Source organism: Dendropsophus ebraccatus, chromosome 2, assembly GCF_027789765.1.
Source record: "Dendropsophus ebraccatus isolate aDenEbr1 chromosome 2, aDenEbr1.pat, whole genome shotgun sequence".
NCBI lineage: Eukaryota > Metazoa > Chordata > Amphibia > Anura > Hylidae > Dendropsophus > Dendropsophus ebraccatus.
Genome location: NC_091455.1, coordinates 127,348,445 through 127,370,817, shown reverse-complemented (window position 1 = coordinate 127,370,817; position 22,373 = coordinate 127,348,445). Strand labels below are relative to the sequence as shown.

The following is a 22,373-nucleotide window of genomic DNA, read 5'->3' as shown; positions in this document are numbered from 1 at the left end:
GGGGAGGGACAGTTATAATGGACACAGAAACATACAAGGCGGAATGCATACGTCAACTTACAGACACCAACACCTACAGACCATTAACATATAACCCCACTGAACAATATACCAAACAATTAGAAACCATCTGCAAATCAGCTCTAGATCAGGACATTTTAACAGAAACCGAATATAATTTTATTTTAGGCACAGAAAAGAGGATACCTGTATTCTATTGTTTACCCAAAATACATAAACATACGACGAACCCCCCGGGCAGACCTATAATATCTGGGATAGGTTCTATCACATCCAACATGTCACAATACATTGACAGATTTCTACAGCCATATGTTAAAAAAACAAATTCATACCTCAAAGATACCACAGATGTCATCAAACTAATAGAAAACCATGAATGGGAGTCCGAGTGGACCCTAGCCACCTTGGATGTCAGTTCCCTATACACTTGTATACGACATGACCAAGGGATCGCAGCGGTCAGACATTTTTTAGAAAAAGACAACTCGACTAAGAAGGAACAGATAGAATTTATACTCATAGCCATAGAATACATCCTCACACATAATTTCTTTTACTTTGATGGCAAGTTTTTTCTACAGATATCTGGTACTGCTATGGGCACCAGGTTCGCTCCCAGTTATGCCAATTTGTTTATGGCATACTGGGAGGAACATCACATCTTGCCCCAGCTGGGAGCTGACCTGGTGCTCTGGAAAAGGTATATCGATGATATACTAATTTTTTGGAAAGGGACAGTAGATAATCTTTCACTATTTGTTAACCAACTCAATCAGAATCTATATAACCTTACCTTCACATCACATTTCAGCCAGGTTTCCATAGAATATTTAGACTTACAAATCACAACTCATGAATCCAGACTACAATGTAGTACCTTCCATAAACCTTCCTCCAGAAATGGATTTATACTATTTGATAGTTGTCATTTACCCCAATGGCTACTCAATGTCCCCTTTGGTCAATTCCGGAGGCTCAAGAGGAATTGTACCTCAGATGCCCGATTCGAACAGGAGGCATCTGTACTAAAAGGAAAATTTAAGGAAAAGAAATATCCAGAAGCAGTTCTGGAGAAGGCTCTTAATAAAGCGAGGGAGTTAGACAGGAGTTCCTTTTTTCTGGAACCATCAAATACAGAAAATAAGGAAGATACACATCAGGAGGTGAAACTGGTTCTCCCATTCAACTCTAACCATAAACACATAGGCAAAATCATTACCAAACACTGGCACCATTTACAAGACGACAGATTGATTGGCCCCATATTACCCCTGAGACCCCCCATAGTATACTCTAAGGCACCCAACCTTGGTCTACAGATAGCTCCGACTGTAAGAAAAAGAACTGGTAGTTCCCAACCGACTATCTGTCCTGAAATAAATGGTTTTTTTAGGTGTGGCATGTGTAATAACTGTAAAGCCACACAATTTCCAAGACGCACGGAAACAATAATATCAACAGCAAATGGACATGAGCATAAGATCAGAGACACACTCTCATGCAATTCAGAAAATATTATATATGTTATTGAATGTCCATGCCATAAGCAATATATAGGGAGGACCTCTAGAACACTGAAAAAAAGAATAACAGAGCATCTATACAATATAAAAAGGGGATATGAAAAACATACACTCTCAGCCCACTATAAAGAAGTCCATCAGAGTAGACTGAGAGGCACCACTTTTGCAGCCATTCAAAAAGTGGAGAACGAGTGGAGAGGAGGTGATTTTATATCTAAAATGTCAAGACAGGAGTCCAGATTCATTTTTGAACTACAGACAATCACACCCTATGGCCTCAATGCTGAACTAGAAATCTTTGGGTTCCTGTGAGTGGTAAATGTGAAAGGGATATTATTTGGTTGGATTCTGTTAAACCTGCCAGGCTAGGGATGGTGGGGGTGTGACCGATGGACGGTACAGTGCCAGACTGTTTCATCAGTGCCTGGACCGCCCCTTGGTGACTCCCGGCATCCTTCTATATTTCTCTATATTTCTCTACATTCTATATATTTTTATATTCATATATTTCATATTCATTTCATTTTATTCTATTCATCTGTTACCTGACCCATTTATTCTTTCCCAGTTTATTTCCTCATATCTGTTGGTGTATATATACATTTGTCTTTTGGACATGGGCATATTTTTACGTATATGTAAATCTATGATACTACCAAACAACACAACTGGTTAGTCCTTGGTGCCCTAGTGAACATAGTACCTAGACCATATCGCCTGAAACATCAGCACTTTGTCTCACCTGAAATATAATCAACATAAGAAAGAAGCCACATCGGCAAACCTCTCACAAAGAACCCACACAGGGAAGAAGCCACATCCAATGTGGAATACGTAGAACACCTATATGTTCAGATATACTAAGTAAGATCAGATCACAAAGAACTCACACAGGGAAGAAGCCACACCCAGTGTGAAACACGTAGAACACCCATATGTTCAGAACACCTATATGTTCAGATATACTAAGTAAGATCAGATCACAAAGAACTCACACAGGAAAGAAGCCACACCCAGTGTGAAATACGTAGAACACTCATATGTTCAGATATACTAAGTAAGATCAGATGGCAATACAGAGAGAATTCAACTATAATTTCACACATTTATTGTATTGTATTTTACTCTGTCCTTATATGTTGCAGACACATATACATTCTATTACATATTTCTCCATGTAGTGTTACATTTTTTACCATTTTCCATTATTGTTCATTATTCTTATTATTGTGTTTAAACTAATTTCATTCTTCCACTCAAACTGTACGGTGGGAGTAATGCAAAACAGAATAGAGATGTAATGATGTAGACCAATAAATGTTGCTAAGTTGCCGATCTATGTAACTCCATATGAGGTAGTGACAACTATGTAGCAGCAAATGATCTACAGGTGTGGAGAATTACCTGGAAGGATCCATCACAGGTTTTGTGGATTAGTCCAGAATGGATATAAAAGCTGACAGGATACAAGGGACATTAGAGTTATCCAGATTCCTTTTGCTGAGGAAAGGAGCGAGCAGATCTCCTGAAACGCGTCCCGGGAACTCAGGATAACAGAGCCTTTCAGAAACTATACCTAGGTTTACAAACGTAGATCCCGAACCGGAGCCATATTCCTCTGGCACCCTATACAACAGCAGCCGGAAGGAGCGCGCGCTCCCATCCACGCGGACGCCACAACAACTCAAGTCAACGCATATGTTGCACTAGACCGCGATTGCACGGCTCCCAAGCTGACCGCAGAGACTGGTTCACGGATTACCATCACAATACCGCATTTGACTGCAGATGATATCACCAGCAGGGTGAGAGGTGGATATCCCACCACCATTTACTTGTCTTTTAATTCTCCCTTGCATGATCTCATTCTAAAAGGAGTATTATTTATCTAAAGTACAAGTACACCGGCTCAACAACAATACGAGCCTAGGTTAAAAACCGTGATTCGGGACTACCATTATTTAAGTGGGGTGACCGCGCTGGGCCCGGCGCGGTGCTCATCACTTGGCTCTCTTCTTATTTTTATATATATATATTCCACCATTCATTGGATATTTTATTGTCCATGTGGACGTTTTATCAGATATATATATACGTGTATTTATCCATTTTTTTTTTTTTTTTTTATGGTATTTTTAATTATTTCTCTATGCATTTAGATTATTGCCGTTTATGAATTGTAGCATTAAATATTTTCATTCAATTTTGTTGACATATAATCATTATAGCTACACCTATAGTATTATTTCACCCACTTCTTGAGAGCCTACTACACTGTTATACATTTGATTTCTATTTTTATCCCGTCAGCGCCGGGACAGTAGTGCACACGATAAGGGTGGATCCCATCTCTATGGAACAGGTGTAGCAGACCTCCCTCTTTTTCTTTGAAATATTAATAACTACTATTATCTGCTCTCTAACACTCAGACCTCTCTATTCCTCAAACTCAACCTTTCTAAAACTGAACTTCTTGTATTTCCTCCCTCTAACAAACCTAAACCCAACATCTCACTCTCAGTCTGTGGTACTAGCATCAAGCTCAATGTCTGGGGGTTATGCTAGACTCTGAACTATCCTTCACTCCCTATATCCAAGCTCTTACACGCTCCTGTCATCTTTATCTCAAAAACATCTCCAGAATCTGTCCATTTCTCACCACTGACACCGCTCAGACTCTGACTGTCGCCCTGATCCACTCCCGTCTTGACTACTGTAACTCCCTACTAATCGGTCTTCCTCTCTCTAAGCTCTCCCCTCTCCAGTCTATCCTGAACGCAGCAGCCAGGCTAATCTTCCTCTCCAGCTGCTATACCAATGTCTCCCTTCTGTGCCAGTCACTGCACTGGTTACCCATTAAATATAGAACACAGTTCAAACTCCTCACCCTCACCCATAAAGCTCTCCACAACTCTGCCCCTCCATATATCTCCTCCCTCATCTCCACCTACCATCCTTCCCGTGCTCTGCGTTCTGCTAATGACCTTACACTAACCTCTTCTATTCCCGCCTCCAAGACTTCTCTCGTGCTGCACCAGTTCTCTGGAACTCCCTACCCAAAGACCTCAGACTTATTTCCAACATCCCCAGTTTTAAGCGTGCCGTGAAGACCCATCTCTTCAGGCGTGCTTATAACATTTCGTAATCTCGTCTCCCTTTGCTATCCCCTCTCCATCCTCTCTATAACTTCTTCGGTGCTAGTTACACTGTCCTTGTTATCTGAGCTTAGAAAATGGCTTGTGACTGGCTTGCCCAGTCACCTATAGGCACTTAGAGATTCCATGTACAATGACTGGAACATTGACAAATAAAGCACTTGTTGCCTCTCGTGTTACTCCCAGTCATCTTAGTCTGTACGCTCTTGAGAGCAGGTCTCTAATTTGGTATTTTAATTTATTCATTGTATAACTTAATATATAACCTGTAATGTATTTATATATTTATATAAGCGCTGCGGAATCTATTGGCGCTATACAAATAAATATTATTATTATTATTATTATTATTATTATTCTGTGTATTATCGTGAACGATTTCACGTCCTTTGTAAAAGCACTTGTTTGCGATTATTACACTTGTTGTCTACTATGACCCTAATTCTCAAAGGTATATGTCTGAGTGTTTCTTTATGTTCTTATAACATTGCTACTTTGATCTGGTGTATAGATGGATGGCTAATAGTATAGATTATTACACCTCTAGGTAATATATTGCCATTTTTATCTATAGGGGAAACCTGGTAGAATGGGATCAACAGGATGTAAAGGAAGAGCTGGACTTCAGGTACAAACATTATTGTGTTTTGAAATCTTGCTATTGACTGTCTATATATATATATATATATATATATATATATATATATATATATATGTATACATTATAAATATTGTAGTCAAATTAATGTAGTAACACATATTAACAATGTTACATTGTTACATTAAAGGGGTAGTCCACCAAAAAAAATTTTCTTTAAAATCAACTGGTGCCATAAAGTGCCAGAGATTTGTAATTCACTTCTATTAAAAAATTTTAAGTCTTCCAGTACTTATCAGCTGCTGTGTGTCCAGCAGGAAGTGGTGTTTTCTTTCCTGTCTGACCCAGTGCTCTCTGTTGCCTCCTCTGTCTATGTCAGGAACTGTCCGAAGCAGGAGCAAATCCCCATAGAAAACCTCTCCTGCTCTCCAGACTGGAAATAATACAACTTCCTGTTGGGCATACAGCAGCTGATAAGTACTGGAAGGCTTGAGATTTTTTAATAGAAGTAAATTACAAATCTCTGGCACTTCATGGTAGCAGTTGATTTGAAAGAAAAAATTTTTTGGTGGACTACCCCTTTAACATCTTAATGAATGTCAGTGCGCCTTTTTACAGCGGCAGTTAAGGGTCCTTATCCTAGGTTGTCGCCTTTTTACAGTATGACGGCTGAGCCCCTACTGTACCTACGAGGAATGGAAAAACCTCAGTTCCTGGTAGATTAACCCTTTACATGGCATGGTCAGAACGTGACCATGACATGTAATGAATATATAGTACTGGATACTCTGGGTGTGAGGATCCTGTGTTCTTGCATTTCCATGGCAACCAGAGGGCCTTGTGAAGGCCCCCAGGGCTGCCATGGATGCCTGAGTACCAGGCCATGTCTGCTGCAAGGCTGAGCATATTGCCTGTCAGCATAACACTGACAGGCTGAAATACACTGAATTATATAAAATAAAATGTAATAAAAGTAACCTCCCCCCCCTTAAAATGAACAATACACTTTCTCTTCTTTTCTTCTTCATAAACTTTAAAGTGTCACTGTCGTTTAATTTGTTTTGCAGAAATCAATAGTACAGGCGATTTTAAGAAACTTTGTATTTGGGTTTATTAGCCGAAAAATTCATTTTTATCATAAAAAAGCAGTTTGAAGCTCCCCTCCCTGTCTTCATGGTTCTCTTACAAAGAGGGGAGGGGGGGAGGGAGATGAGGCACCAAAACAGGACAACAAAGAGTTAATTTACAGCTACATCACCGGGCTATCTCCTCTGAAGTCAGCACTGACCTTTCTGATCTCTGAAAACCAGCTGTTAGGCTGGGTTCACACTGCGTTTTTGCAATCCGTTTTTTTCATCCGTTTAAAAAAAAAAAAAAAAAAAAAAAAAAAGATGAAAAACGGATTGCAAAAACGGATGCATTTGTGTGCATCCGTTTTGATCCGTTTTTCCATTTATTTCCATTATAAAAAAAAACGGATCAGTTTTTTTTGACGGACACAAAAATGTTGCTGACACATTGCTTTTTTTTGTCCATTAAAAAACGGATCCGTTAAACGTATGCTAAAAACGCAGTGTGAACCCAGCCTTACACAGATCCCAAAGGTGTGTAATCCTTTGTTCTCTGCTGGCGATTAATCTCCCTTCTCCCCCCTCCCCTCTCACAGGGCTTGACTGATGTAAAACGGTAGAGATTTCCTGATAATGAGCAATGAATGAGAGAAAGGAGGGAGGAGGGGAGGACCTGGGGAAAGTCTTTTCGAATGCAGATTATGGCATATTTGCCTAATAAACCTAATTACAATTACCCAATTTTTTTTAAATCGCCTGTACTATTGATTTCAGAAAAAGGAAAAAAAATACAACAGTGAAACAGTGAAAAAAAAAATACACATATTAGGTATAGCCTCTTTCGTTATGACCTGAACAATAAAAGTATTTTATTATTTATCCTGCACATTGAACACAGTAAAAAAATTGCTAGGATTGCTGTATTTTTGTCAATTAGCCTCCCAAAAACGGTGAAAAAAAATGTATTCCAAAAAGGTGCCAATAAAAAGTACAACTTGTCCAGCAAAACATATACTTGAGTTATGTCGATGGAAAAATACAAAGGGTATACCACTAGGGAAGCAACATGGAATGTATGCCAGGGAAAGGGTTAAAGCATAAAATAAAATTAATAGAAATAATAGCCATATACAGAGGTTCCAATATGTTCCACAGTGAGATAGCAAAATATTTTTACTGACACTGGCCTCTACTGCTGGGGAACTTGCAATTCAATATTCTTAAATGAAATACAGTGGTGCCTTGGTTTAAGAGTAACTTGGTTTAAGAGCATTTTGGTTTAAGAGCTCACAGTTTTTCAAAATTGTGACTTGGTTTAAGAACATTGCTTTGGTTTAAGAGCTCCCTGTACTGGGTGGGAGGGTGAGTTGGGGAGGGGCATAGTCTGTATAGCTGGGTCTACAGCACTGTACTCTGACCCAGGAAGTCTCCCTTACCTTCCAAATCATGACAGATCCACTTCAGGCTGGGGCTTGCATCAGGGGACAGGACTGTGGGGGTAATCTCCCCATAGCTGTAACCCCTCTCTCCCCGAACAGAGAGCGCTGCATGTATGTGCCCACATATGTCTTGCTCATTTCTTCATGCTCCCTGCAGTTTGTCAGTCCTGATTGGTCCATGCTGAACCCACCCCCTTCCCCATTGCTGTCATGTGACCACACAGACCTCTGACAGCAGCACTGCTTCTCTATTCTAGCCTGTTGTACTACGCTACTGCATTATGGGGATCTGCAGTTCCATCTTGTATCTACAAACTTCTGCTGTGTTATCAGGGTTATGCAGTTACTATGCATTATACTCCACATGTTGATTGCTATACTGTACAGTAACTTATAATATCACATATTCAGCTATTTATAATTGTTTGTTTCATCTGTTCTTCATGTTATTCAGAATATAAAATCATTATTTTTGGGGTGTGGAACCAATTGTCTGCATTTACATGATTTCTTTGCTTTTACATGAAATTTGCTTTGGTTTAAGAGTGGATTTGGATTACAAGCACGGTCCCGGAACGCATTATGCTCGTAATCCAAGGCACCATTGTATATAGTCTATAGCTAATATACCAATCCTAACTTAAATCCATGTTATTTATGAAGGACATCTGAAAATATATTTTACAGTTTCTGTGATGTGATTGTGATATTCTGTGATGATATGATTATGAAAATGATTGTTCATATATTTTTAGGGTGATGATGGTCTTCGTGGTAGTGTTGGACGTAGAGGGATACCCGGATACCCAGGTGAAAAGGTCAATCCAAGCTTATAATACAATCTAAGCTGCCAAAGAATAAGCCTTTTAAGTGATTGTTTCTGACTCACACAAGTTCACAAATATGTAATTAAACATTCAGGAACATAAGACATTAAAAAAAACACAGAACCTAGGCAAGACATTTTGTAATAGTAACCACCTCCTCAGACACTGTCATGTCAGGGAAAAGCATGAGCCTTAATCTCGCCTACAACCTCTGTCCCTGCTTGCTTGCTGATATCGCGCTAGGCCACAATCGACAACCTAGCACTGCTCCCTACACTATTACGCGCAGGGCACGTCAGAAGGTGTGAATGGTCAGACAGTCTGGGTCAGAAACAAACAGATACATATATGCAACAAATCAGAATCCAGAGACAAAGTCAGTAAAATAACCAGGGGTCAAAGCCAAGACAGTGCAGTACCATATCAGAAACAAGGGGTATACAGTAAACAAGCCGATGTCAGAAACACAGTCTGTAGCAAAGTACAAATTAAGAGACAAGGCGAGGTAAGGGAAACAAAGCCAAAGTTTAGGTACACAATAAGCAATACAGAGAAAGCGATGGTGAAGTATGGCAAGCCAAGAACTATCATGGCCAGAACTAACAGATCTCAGGAGGTTTAAATGGAGTGCCCGAACGCAGCCCTCCTGGTCCTTGAGTGACACACCCCCTGCCCAGAATGGGTGAACACCTGTCACTCCAGAAACCTCTAGCAGAACCTCCCCCTGTAGAATTCAGAACTGCAGAGCAATGCTCCATGTAGGCTGGAAGCTCACTAGGTAACAGAGTTCTGACACACTCAACCAAATGACCACATGCAGTAGATAATTATTTACTTAATACATACTGAATTTTATCATGAGGATGAAAGTCACCACAAGGAACTCTATGCAATGCATAAAGAAAATTCTTTGAGTTGGAAAAATGTTTCGTTTTATAGGATATCCTTTAGATTCATATGGAACTGACATAGACAACAGTGGATTTATAAGGTCTTAAGTCAAAAAAATAGAGTTTCAGAGTAAGGACAGGAAATGATGGTGTACCAACAGCTAAGCCCAGTAGTGGTAGTATGATGTTTGAGGGTTGTTATTGTACAAATGTTTATTATTGAAATCCATATTTTTAAAATGTTAATGAGTCTTAATGAGAATCTAGTGACAGAAGTGCTGAACAGAAAGGTGTTTTACTTACATCATTCTGTTCAACTGTTCTCCTGATATGCAAGAGAATGGTCTTTGTGCCACAACACTCTCTCCACCCCCCAGCTGCTGATCAACACTTTTCTGCCTTTACACAATATATATACGCAGTATAGGGAGACAGTGGACAGAGGAAGCTAATGCTCATGAAACTCGAGGACTGCTGAGCTCATGCACATAATGGAGATGACTAGCGTGCAGTGCTCGGAGTCGCTGTTATTTAGGAGGATATCTCCAAATCAGCTGCACAGACCAACGTAAGTGATTGACCATTCTGTTTAGCTTCTCTGTCACTATTTCCCTGTCAGTATAAATTACTGACAAGTTTCTTTAAGGAGTCATTTATTTATATACCTAATGCATAGCTGGATTTTCAGCAATATAAGCATCCATTCAATAAAAAGAAAATCTACAGTACAATGTGAATGACAGAAAAGAGACAATCATACATCTACCAGTGTGCCTGAATTAACTCAGAATTCCACCCCAAAATCTCTCATATCTGAGAAAACACAGAGCTTTGTGCACACTTACCCTTTTCTACTTCAAAAATAGGTCATCTGTTCTCTCCTTGACACCTACTTGAATTATTCTGTGAGCACAACATCTAAAAGGTTTTTCCCACTGTTTAATACCACAATGTAGGTGATAAATTTTTGATTGCTGGGGTCTGACTGACAGAACCTTTACCATTGCAAGATGGGCCCCAATTGTCTTCTGTAAATGGAGCAGAAGTATACTTGCATGGGCATTACTATATTTACTGCTATGGGACTGAAAATGGTAGTCGAGCATGATTCTGTCAGTCCCATGTCAGTGAATGGCACCGCCCATGCAAAAAAAATAAATGTATCAAACTAATCAAATGATTAGCAAAATTGTATATTACTCATGTTTGTGTGTTTTATTACAGGGCTTTTCTGGAAAACATGGTCAGTCAGGTCCATCTGGTGCTAAAGGAGAAGCCGGTGAAAAGGTTAACTATTTAATCGGATGTGTTTACAATATAATGCACTCTAAGGTCATGTTCACACAACGTAAGTTTTGTATTAATCACAGTCTTTGTTGCTGATTTGTAACAACGGCCGTGATTAATATAAAACTTGCATGCACTGCATTCAGAGGGAATCCTGGCTGGAGTGTATACACATAGTATACACTCTGACCGGGATCCCTAGCTGTCGCACGGAAAACTAACATGTCACTTTTGTGCAGCCGCTATTCATTGAATAGCAGCTGAACAAGCCTGACAGGTCACACAATGGAGAGTGCAGCTCCGGCCGCACTCTCCATTGTTGGCTATGGTGAATTGGGATGCAAGCGCACACGGATGCATTGTTATCCCACTGCCAGTATGTCAATGCCGGCCCCCTTAACCCCCTGCTGCCAGGAACATACTTTACCTGGTCCATGCTCCGGCTGCATCTAAGGCTCCCAGCTCCTGTAGGTCCCGCCTAGCCAATTAGTGACTGCGACAGGGCCATGCACTGACTGGCTGAGCAGGACCCACGGAAGCCTCACATGCAGCTGGAGCGTGGATCAGGTAAAGTATGTTCCTGGCGGCAGGGGGTTAAGGGGGCTGGCATTTACATACTCGCAGCGGGATGACAATCTTGCAGTGTAAAATCCACTGCGGATATTGTATGTGTGAATCTAGCCTTAGGCTATGTTCCCACTATGTAAAAATAATGGCAAGTAACAGCTATTGTTGCAAAATCAATACATCTTTTGACAACCAATCACAGTTCAGCTTTTGTTTCTTTTAATGGGCTTTAATTGGTTGCCATTTGTCTGAAACAACAATCTGTCAGATTTTTCTCTCACACAGATCAATAAGAGTGTGTTCACAGTGTGGAAAAGAGGCAGAAATTCTGAGCGGACTCTGCTCAGAAATGCGTCTGCCATTCTGTCTCAATGTTAGGTATAGGGCATCTCCGCTCTCTGCGGCTTTTACATTCAAAGAATTGACATGTCAATTCTTTCAGTGGAGAGTGGAGGCGCCCTAGACAGGCAGAATTCTGAGGAGAGTCCACAGCGTTGATTCTCTTTGAAATTTCCGCCTCTTTTCATTTAGTGTGAATGCACCCTATATCTGGGTCAGTATTTTTGGCGTTAGTTTAGGCCTTATTCCCATGTTCCATGCATGGTCCATAAAAACTAGGAGTGGGTACTACACAAAAAAAAGAGATGCAAATCTTCATTATAGTTTCCCTCTGTGTTGGTTCAATTCCTGACCAAAATGATGCTAAAAATACTGTGTAAATCTAGCCCATGGCTTTGTTCACACACAGTATTTTGAACAGCTTTTTAGCTGTAAACTGCTTGGAAAAAAAAAAAACACAGACCAATAACAAAAATGGATGAAATAGCAGTGTGAGAACATAACCTCATCCAAAATAAAAATACAAACTAAAACACTGAGTGGGAACATAGCCTGATAATGTAAACCCCACCTAAATGGGTCCTTAAAGGGGTAGTCCACCCAAAAAATTTTTCTTTCAAATCAACTGCTGCCATGAAGTGACAGAGATTTGTAATTTACTTCTATTAAAAAATCTCAAGCCTTCCAGTACTTATTAGCTGCTGTATGCCCAACAGGAAGTTGTATTATTTCCAGTCTGGAGAGCAGGAGGGGTTTTCTATGGGGATTTGCTCCTGCTTTGGACAGTTCCTGACATGGACAGAGGAGGCAACAGAGAGCACTGGGTCAGACAGGAAAGAAAACACCACTTCCTGCTGGACATACAGCAGCTAATAAGTACTGGAAGACTTAAGATTTTTTAATAGAAGTGAATTACAAATCTCTGGCACTTTATGGCACCAGTTGATTTGAAAGAAAAAATTTTTGGGTGGACTACCCCTTTAAGGTAATATATTTTAATTATTCATTTGATAAGCCAGCATTACTTTAACTTACGTATCAATTTACCGTTATCTTAGGGTCCTCCTGGCTACAGAGGAAATACAGGTCTTCCTGGAATTAAAGGAATAAAAGTGAGTGAACACAATTTTTTTTTCATTACAGTCTATACTGAAAAGATGATCATCAGTAACTGGATGAATTGAAAGTAGGTCTCTATGGCTATGTTCAAAGATGAGCGAACTTTTCAAAAGTTCGATTTAGCAGGTTTGCCGAACTTTAATGTAAAGTTTGGGTTTGTGCCAAACCGAACTTTAACGTACCAAATTAAAACAGCTAAACTACTGCAGGTTTTTAGCCTCTTTAATGCAGTTTCTAAAGGCCGCTCCTGATACTTACATGTCCGTGCTCCCTCAGGTTCCTTCTTCCCCAGTCCCATCCCAACGCTCAGGCAAGCACAGGCTGATTAAAGTGGGAGAGCACTGCGGGCTGTGAGGGGTGTCACTCCTGAGACAAGAGTGACAGCCCGCTCAGTCAATCAATCACAGGCCATAGTGCTCTACCGTCCTCATCAGCCTGTGATTGGCTGAACAGGCTGCCACTCCTGAGTAAAGATGCTGCCCCATCACCAGGGGACTGCAGACAGGTGAGAATGAGCCTTGCCATCTTGCCAAACCCCTCCAAACTTTTCAGAAAGTTTGGTAATAAACCACATTTTTTGCAAAGTTCGAAATGAATCTTGGTTCGGCAGGTTCGGTTTGCTCATCTCTAGCTATGCTCCCACTCCAGGAACATGGCAGAGTAAGGCAGCTGTTTTGTAAAATTGACACCCACAAATAATGATCATGATCATTATTTGCAGCTGTCAATATTACGAGATGGCCGCCTTTCCTTTCCTGAAGTGGGAACATAGCCTTTATGTAATATTTGGAGAAAAACAATTGGTGAAGGTGAAAAATAATCTTAATGGCACACAGTCATGTCCGTTATCCCCAACCTCCTGCAGGGCGCACTTCCGTCTGTTCACTCTCCAGCTCCTTCTTAGTGTGCTTGTCTTCTAGCATCTTCTCACCTGTGCTGGGCAGGCTTCCTGGGGGATTTGGCTCCCTCTAGGTCGATCACCTGAAGGTATTTATAGCCATCACCTTCGGACCTCTGTGCTTATTTGTTGGTGTACTTCAGTCAGCAAACTGTGTCTGTGCTCCCTGGCTGTCTGCCACTTCCTGGCTTCCTAGTGACCTTCTAGCCATTTGGATCTCTTTCCATTCTTAGTTCCCTGCTCAGCTCCAGTCTAAATAACGTCTTCATATTGCATTTTGGAGTTTGACCACAGAAGAAGAGCATCTGGTGCCAGGCTCCAGTACTCCTTCATTTCTTAAGTTGGTGGTCAACCAGGGCCCTTCTCTAAGGGCAGTGATCTGGGAGTTTCCCACAGCGAAGCCCATCCTGCTTTACGGTAGGCTCTGGTGAAAACCAGGGGTTCTGCTCCTTAGAGAAAATACATCAGCACTCCTCAGTGATCCAGGGGTTCTGCTCCTTGTGTCTGGTCCATCCGTTACATAGAAGTTGAATAATAAAAGGGTGTGAGATAGCTCTTAATACTTTTTACAGAATTCTGATCCTGTAATTAACTCCAGTTTCCAGTTGCATGTGATGGCTCTGAAAATCAAATCTTTTTTTCTGACCTAGGTGTATTAAAAATATAGATTTTGATTTCTACATCTAAAAAGCTATAAATGTGCCAGGCAAAACCTTGACCAAAAAAAAAACACGTTGAAGTAGAAACGTTCACAAAATATAGTTTGAACCTAGCCTGATTCTGTTTCAGTACTACAACAAAGCAATAAGAGGCAGCAGGGCTCAGACAAGGAGAAGGTGCCATGGGGAGGCACATTTGCCTTTAAAGTGTCACTGTCATTAAAATTTTTATTGCAGAAATCAATAGTACAGGCAATTTTAGGAAACTTTGTAATTGGGTTTATTTATTAAAATGAATTTTTATCATGAAAAAGCAGTTTGAAGCTCTCCCCCTGTCTTCATGGTTTTCCTATGGAGAGAAAGTAGAAGCAGCAAAACAGGACAACAAAGAGTTAATTTACATTCACATCATGGGCTCTCTCCTCTGCAGTCACTACTGACCTCTCTGACCTCTGAATAGGGCTCTGAATAGCTCCTCTGCTGAGCAATCCTTTGTTCTCAGCTCTCAGCTGCCTACTAATCTCCCTCCTTCCCCCTCCCCCTCCCCTCTTCATAGAACAGACAGATCCGACTGATAAAAAAAAAAAAGTCGAGATTTCCTGATTCTGAGCAGTGGATGACAGAAAGGAGAGGAGGGGGGGACCTGGGAAAAGGCTTTTTACATGCAGGTTATGGCATATTTGTCTAATAAACCCAATTACAAAGTTTCTTAAAATCGCCTGAACTATTGATTTCTTCTGTAGCATATTGAAAACAAAAAATGGCTGTAAAATAGGTAAAAAAAAAACACATCTGTTTTTAATTAAGACGTTTCAGACGTTTTTCCACTGAAAATGTCTTGGTGGTTCCACTAATAAAAAAAAACCCTGAATGTGTGAACTCGCCCACAGAGTGTGTTTCATATTGATAAACCGCATTAACATTTATCAGTTGTTTCAATGTTTAATCTTTCCTGCTGAATTATTGTAATTTTCTCTGAAATCTGAGTTATTAAAATGTTGCCATTACTATACTAATAATGCATTTTGTTTTCTTAAGGGAAAAGTTGGGCGTGCTGGAGTTACTGGTGACCAGGTATGAACTGAATAGTATATCCTGTCTAGTATATGCAACAAGAAGTTTACACTGATTATGTCATTTATGGGCTTAATGAAAGGCATCTCGAGGTCGCCAAGATTTTCAAAATAGCCAAGTTTCTGTAAGGCTTTCTGGTGGGAATTGGTAAATTATAGTTATTATAGTTAAATTTTTGCATTCAAAATCACCAGATTATGGTAATACCAAACATGTATAGGATTTACTACTTTTACAGGCCACCAATATCAGATTGGCATGGCACCCTCTGATGGTCAGCTCTTTGAAGGGGATACAACATTTGTGGAAGCACCACAGCCTCTTCAATGTTTACCGCTGTTTATCCTGCAGTCATTCTAATTTACACTTAAATGGGGCAGCACTGAAGTTCCTCTCACTGCTGCTACTAGAAGTATGGATATTGCAGGATAAGCAGCAGCAAATATTAAAGAGGCTGAAGAACTTACACAATATCTGTGGAACCACTTTCATCCAACACTTTTGTGATATAGGGTCGATTTACACAGAAAGATTATCTGACAGATTATCTGCCAAAGATTTGAAGCCAAAGCCAGGAATGGATTTGAAAAGAGGAGAAATCTAAGGCTTTCCTTTATGACCTGTTCCCTGTTTATAGTCTGTTTCTGGCTTTGGCTTCAAATCTTTGGCAGATTACCTGTCAGATAATCTTTCTGTGTAAATGGACCCATAGTGTAATACTGTACACCACTGAGATTACAGTCATGGGAAGAAAAGAAAAGATAGTGCACCATCTTTGAATTGTTTTGTTTTGTGTTTTAGCATATAATAGAAATCTGATCCTTATAATGCCTTAAAATTAGGTTTATACAACCTCAGATAAACAAAAAATACATTTTAGCAAAAGATAAAGCAGAGCGCAGGACCAATGTGTGAAAAACTAAATACTACTTCACTGCTTCCATAGGAGGTAAAAGAGTAAGTAGAAGAAAAGTGCTGCTATTAAAATGACCTTGATTAATTAAAGGGGTTATCCAGGCTTAGAAAAACATGCCGCATTCTTTCAGAAACAACACAACTCTTGGGTGTGATTTTTCAGTTCAATTCCATTAAGGTGAATGGAGCTGAATTGTAGTACCATACACAACACAGAGGCAGGTGGGGGTACTGTTTCTGCAAGAAAATAGCTGTGTTTTTTGAATTTCTGGATAAACCCTTTAGCCCCTTGATGACCAGGGGTTGTGTTATTTTCTCCTCATATTTAAGGCGGCACTATCAGCCCAGAGAACCTGCTGATTTGCCCTAGAAGCTGCTTACCTTAGCAGCAGGTTGCCGTTCATAACGTCGTCCTCCTCCCCCGCATTCCTCCAAAATACACTAATCGCCCCTATGCAAATAAGGTGCTTAAGAGCATTTGGGGCTTCTCCCTCCTGCCCTGAGCACCACTGTGTGCCGCCCAGACCAACCCCTAATGTGCCGCCCAGCCCACCCCGTACCGCCCACTGTGCATATTCATATATGCATAGTAGACTCGTGAGAGCGCAAGTGCCGGGAAGATGTCTTGTCGGAGACGGGCATCTTCCTGCTCATGCGCGAATATGCCGTCAATCTGACGCTAGAAGAATCCTCCTCTGCGGCCAAGCTCTTTTCATCGCCGAGGTCACTGACATCAGTAAGTCTACGTTTATGTTCGTCTTGTGAGTGGGTCCCTGTTGAGAGATTGTTTATGGTGTGGATGATGGGAGTGAGGATGATGGGAGTGTCATCCACTTAATTTATTCACACTCCCATCATCCACACTGCCCTCATCCACTCCGATCATCCACAATCCCATCATCCACTGCATGTATGCACACTCTCATCATCCACAGCATAAACAATCTCTCAACAGGGACACACCGACAAGACAAACATAAATGTAGACTTACTGATGTCAGTGACTTCAGCGATGAAAAGAGCTTGGTGGCAGAGGAGGAGGATTCTTCTAGCGTCAGACAGCTGGCCGATTCGCGCATGCGCAGGAAGATGTCTCCGACGGGACATCTTCCCGGCACTTGCACTCTCACGAGTCCACTATGCATATATGAATATGCATAGTGGGCGGTACGGGGGGGCGGGCTGGGCAGCACATTAGGGGTCGGGCTGGGCGGCACACAGTGGTGCTCGGAGCAGGGGGGAGACGCCCCAAATCCTCCTAAGCACCTTATTTGCATAGGGGCAATTAGTGTATTTCAGAGGAATGCGGGGGAGGAGGATGATGTTATGAACGGCAATCTGCTGCTAAGTAGAGATGAGCTGACCGCCAGACTTTTGGTCCGACAGCATCGGCGCTCTCTCATTAGGCCCGAGATCCCAGCCCCATAGTTGCGATCCCGCAAATATGCAGCCAGGATATTCCAGGGAATTCACCATGGATTCCCTGTAATATCCTGGCCGCATATTCCCGGGAGCGCAACTATGCGGCCGGGATCTCAGGCATAATGAGAGAGCGCCGATGCTGTCGGACCAAAAGTCCGAACAGTGCGCTTATCTCTACTACTAAGGTAAGCAGCTTCTAGGGCATATCAGCAGGTTCTCTGGGCAGAACCTGCTGATAGTGCCGCTTTAACCTACATTTCTATCACCAACCGACCCAACCGAGTTTTATTTTTTGAGACACCAGTTGTACTTTACAGCGACACACTTAATTTTTTGATTAATTATGCTTCAAACCCCTGCCCCCCCCAAAAAAAAAAAATTATTTATGCAACAAAATTGAAAAAAGCTACTTTTTTAAAAATATTTTAATGCCGTTCGCTGTGTGGTGAACGGACATGTTATCTATGTTACTCAAGTCGGTATGATCACAATGATAGGAAATTTGTATAACTGGTATTTATTGAACTTCTAAAGTATTTGAGGGTTCATGTTTTCAGACTATATTTATACTTTTTATCAGTACCTCACTTGCAACTTTTTGGTCTTTTTTTTCTATATGTAATATGACCAAAATCTGCAATTTTGAACGGCAGGATACACTTACCAAGCTGGTGGCACTGCTGCATAGCTATCAAGGAAAACATTCAGAACATACCTTTGTAGCCTAAGTGTGTGCTTTTATTTTCATTGGAAAAACTTTATTTGGGCTGTAAATGGTGTCAAAGAGGTGGAGCCTATTATTCCCTAATGGTACTTTTACACGGAGCGATAATTCGCCTGATCGCACAATTAACGATTTTGAATGAACGATGTTTTTTTTATAACGATCAGCGTTTAGACGGAACGATACATCGTACGTAAAAATTCGCTATGCCATCGTTTAAGCCTCTCACAGCATGGTGAAATCGCTGAAAGAATGCACCTACAGTACATGTTTGAACTGTAGGTGCCAGAGCAGAAGCACTTTCACAGACCAGAATAAACAGGTCAGTATGTGTGTGTGGGGGGGGGGGGGACACTTGTACTGGCAAGCAGGGCATACCGGCAGGTGGTGAGGTGTAGCGACAGGGGTGAGGCTTACCAGTAAGTGGCAAGATGTACTATGGGGGTGTGGCTTACTGGTGGGGACAGGGTGTACTGGTGGGGGCAGGGCTTACTGGCCGCAGGGTGGGTTACCATTATTATCGAATCCCAAGCTGTATTGTTGTCCTCTCTGCACTAAAAAAGCATGTGTAGGGGCGAGTGAGAGATGTAGCCTGTTCAGTTTCCGCTGACAGGCTGCATCATATGATGAGTACATTCCTGAATGTCAAATAGGTAATAAGGGGGAAATATCTGGGCACCAATTCTGCGGAATGTGGGGAAATTTGCCAGACAGCAGCAAGAGAGGTAGCCATAACTGTATATGAGCTTTTTTTTTTAACATGAAATAACAGGTACACTTTAACCCTTAGGCCCCATTCACACGTCCGTGTCAGTTTTTACTGTCAGGAAATCCTGATCAGGAGACCTCAAATGTCATCAGGATAGTATCAGGATTTCCTGACAGTAATCCGTTTTTACCATCAGGAAACCATCAGGAAAAACCTTCAGGATTTCCTGATGAGATGGTCTAGTATGCCAACATAAATTACAGGTACCCACACAGCCCTAGTGTACCTGGATGGCCACAGGCTGCAGAACTACAACTCCCATCATGGCCTGCCAGCAGAGCCATGATGGGAGTTGTACTTCTGCAACCTGGATGGCCACAGTCTGCAGAACTACAACTCCCATTATGGCCTGCCAGCAGAGCCATGATGGGAGTTGTACTTCTGCAACCTGGATGGCCACAGGCTGCAGAACTACAACTCCCATCATGGCCTGCCAGCAGAGCCATGATGGGAGTTGTACTTCTGCAACCTGGATGGCCACAGGCTGCAGAACTACAACTCCCATCATGGCCTGTCAGCAGAGCCATGATGGGAGTTGTACTTCTGCAACCTGGATGGCCACAGGCTGCAGAACTACAACTCCCATCATGGCCTGTCAGCAGAGCCATGATGGGAGTTGTACTTCTGCAACCTGGATGGCCACAGGCTGCAGAACTACAACTCCCATCATGGCCTGGCAACTCCATCAGAGCATGGTGGGAGTAGTAGTCCTAAAGGGGTAATCTCACCTGTCCTGGATCCTGCTCTGTCCGGGCAGCGAGGTTGAGGTCCGGGCAGAGTGCAGTGCAGAGATCCGGGCGGCGGCAGCGGTCGGAGGTCCGGAGCATGCGGCGGGCCGGTGGTGAGTTTCCGGGAGGGGGGGTGCGGGCGATCGGAGCGGGCGGGCAATCGGAGCGGGCGGACGGGCTGGCGAGCGGAGCGGGCGGGTGGGTGATCGGAGCGGGCGATGGGAGCGGGCGGGCAGGCTGGCGATCGGAGCGGGCGGGCGGGTGGGCGATCGGAGCGGGCGGGTGGGCGATCGGAGCGGGCGGGTGGTCGGCCCCGTGGTGAGGTCCTGGCTCTCTACCATTCCGGAATCACGGGCACTTTCCTGATATACATCAGGAAAATGCCCGTGATTCCGGCGCTCCCATAGACTTCTATGGGGGCGTCCGTGCCGGATTTCCGGACGAAAATAGGACAGGATCTAAAAAATCCGGTCCTATTTTCCGGAACGGACACCCTTCCGGAAAAATCCGGAAGGGTGTCCGTGTCCAATGTTAGCCTATGAGTCCGGAAATCCGTCCGGATTTCCTGATAGGAAATCCGGACAGATTTTCCGGACGTGTGAAGGGGGCCTCAGAGGACCGGGCCAATTTAAATTATTGCATTTTCATTTTTTCCTCCTTGTGCTTAAAAAGCCATAGCAGTTGCATTTTTTCACCTAGAAACCCACATAACCCTTATTTTTTGCGCCATTAATTGTACTTTGCAATGACAGGCTGAATTTTTTCATAAAGTACACTGCAAAAGCAGAAAATAATTCAATGTGTGGTGAAATTAAAAAAAAAAACATTTGTTTTATTTTTTATTTTTTTTTTTCATGCCAATCATCCTGGGGTAAAACTGTCTTGTTATATATGTTCCTCAAGTCGTTACGATTACAACGATATGTAACATGAATAACTTTTACTTTATTTGATGGCTTTTAAAAAATTTAAACCATTGTTAACAAATATATGTTCCTTAAATTCGCTCTATTACCATGCTTATAGCGCTTTTATCCTTTGGTCTATGGGGCTGTGTGAGATGTAATTTTTTGCACCATGAAGTGTACTTTCTATCGGTACCTTGATTGCGCATATGCAACTTTTTGATCGCTTTTTATTACAATTTTTCTGGATTTGATGCGACCAAAAATGCGCAATTTTGGACTTTGGGATTACCGTGCGAGATCAGGAATGAAATAAATTATCAGTTTGGGTGATTACGCACGCGGCGATATAATAGATGCTTATTTATTTATAACATGGGAGAAGGGGGGGGTGATTCAAACTTTTATTACGGGAGGTTTTTTTTTTATTAATAACACTTTTTTTACACTCATACTAGGAGTCCCCCTGGGGGACTTCTAGTGTAAGTACACTGATCTCTCATTGAGATCTATGCAGTATAGTAATACTGCATAGATCATTGGATAGGCACTCTATTGCTTTTGGCTGCTGCAGCCGAAAGCAATAGAGTGCCGAGCCGGAATCAGCTCCATTACGGCGCAGACCCCGGCAAGTGCCGGACACGGGGATTGCTCCTCCCCGATAGCGTCGCTGCGGGGGGGGAGATGCCCCCCAGTAGACACCAGGGATTGAGGAAATCTAGTATTCAGATGCAGCTGTCAACTTTGACAGCTGCATCTGGATACTTAAAGGGGTAGTGCAGCACTAATCATTTATTCACAAAATAACACACATTACAAAGTTATACAACTTTGTAATGTGTGTTATGTATGTGAATGGCTCCCTTCCACGTGTTACCACCCACGCTAGACCCGGAAGTGTTGGTGCATTATACTTACCGCATTTGTGTCGACCCCCGTCCGCCATCTTGGGACAATGACGTCGTCTTCGGGAGGCTGCCCAAACCGATCCATTCGTCCCTCATGCCAACCCCCCTATGCCGCGTCATCAGCTGCTCAGACACAATTGGCTGAACATAACTGTGCTCAGCCAATCGCGGCTGAGCAGCTGGTGACGAGGCATAGGGGGGGCCAGCATGAGGGACGGATGGAGTATAACTGAGCATAACTGTGCTCAGCCAATTTCAGCTGAGCAGCTGGTGACGCGGCATAGGGGGGCCGGCATGAGGGACGGATGGAGCGGTTCGGCCAGCCTCCCGAAGATGACGTCATTGTCCCACGAATGCGGTAAGTATAATGCACCAACACTTCCGGGTCTAGCGTGGGTGGGGGGTAACACGGGGAAGGGGGCCATTTACATACATAACACACATTACAAAGTTGTATAACTTTGCAATGTGTGTTATTTTGTAAATAAATGATTAGCGCCGCTTTACCCCTTTAATTAGCGGGCACGGCAATC

General features: G+C 42.3%; 1 protein-coding gene across 5 annotated transcripts in view; it reads left to right on the top strand.

The window, feature by feature from the left end:
- The window catches only part of LOC138783500 (collagen alpha-2(VI) chain-like), a 108,773-nt gene that overhangs the window by 46,287 nt on the left and 40,113 nt on the right, over positions 1–22,373 (top strand). For all 5 annotated transcript variants that reach the window (XM_069958275.1, XM_069958273.1, XM_069958274.1 and 2 more), the window contains exons 11-15: positions 5,277–5,330; positions 8,565–8,627; positions 10,751–10,813; positions 12,778–12,831; positions 15,434–15,469. In XM_069958275.1, coding sequence (XP_069814376.1) covers positions 5,277–5,330; positions 8,565–8,627; positions 10,751–10,813; positions 12,778–12,831; positions 15,434–15,469 — 270 coding nt within the window. The remainder of the gene's footprint in view (positions 1–5,276; positions 5,331–8,564; positions 8,628–10,750; positions 10,814–12,777; positions 12,832–15,433; positions 15,470–22,373) is intronic.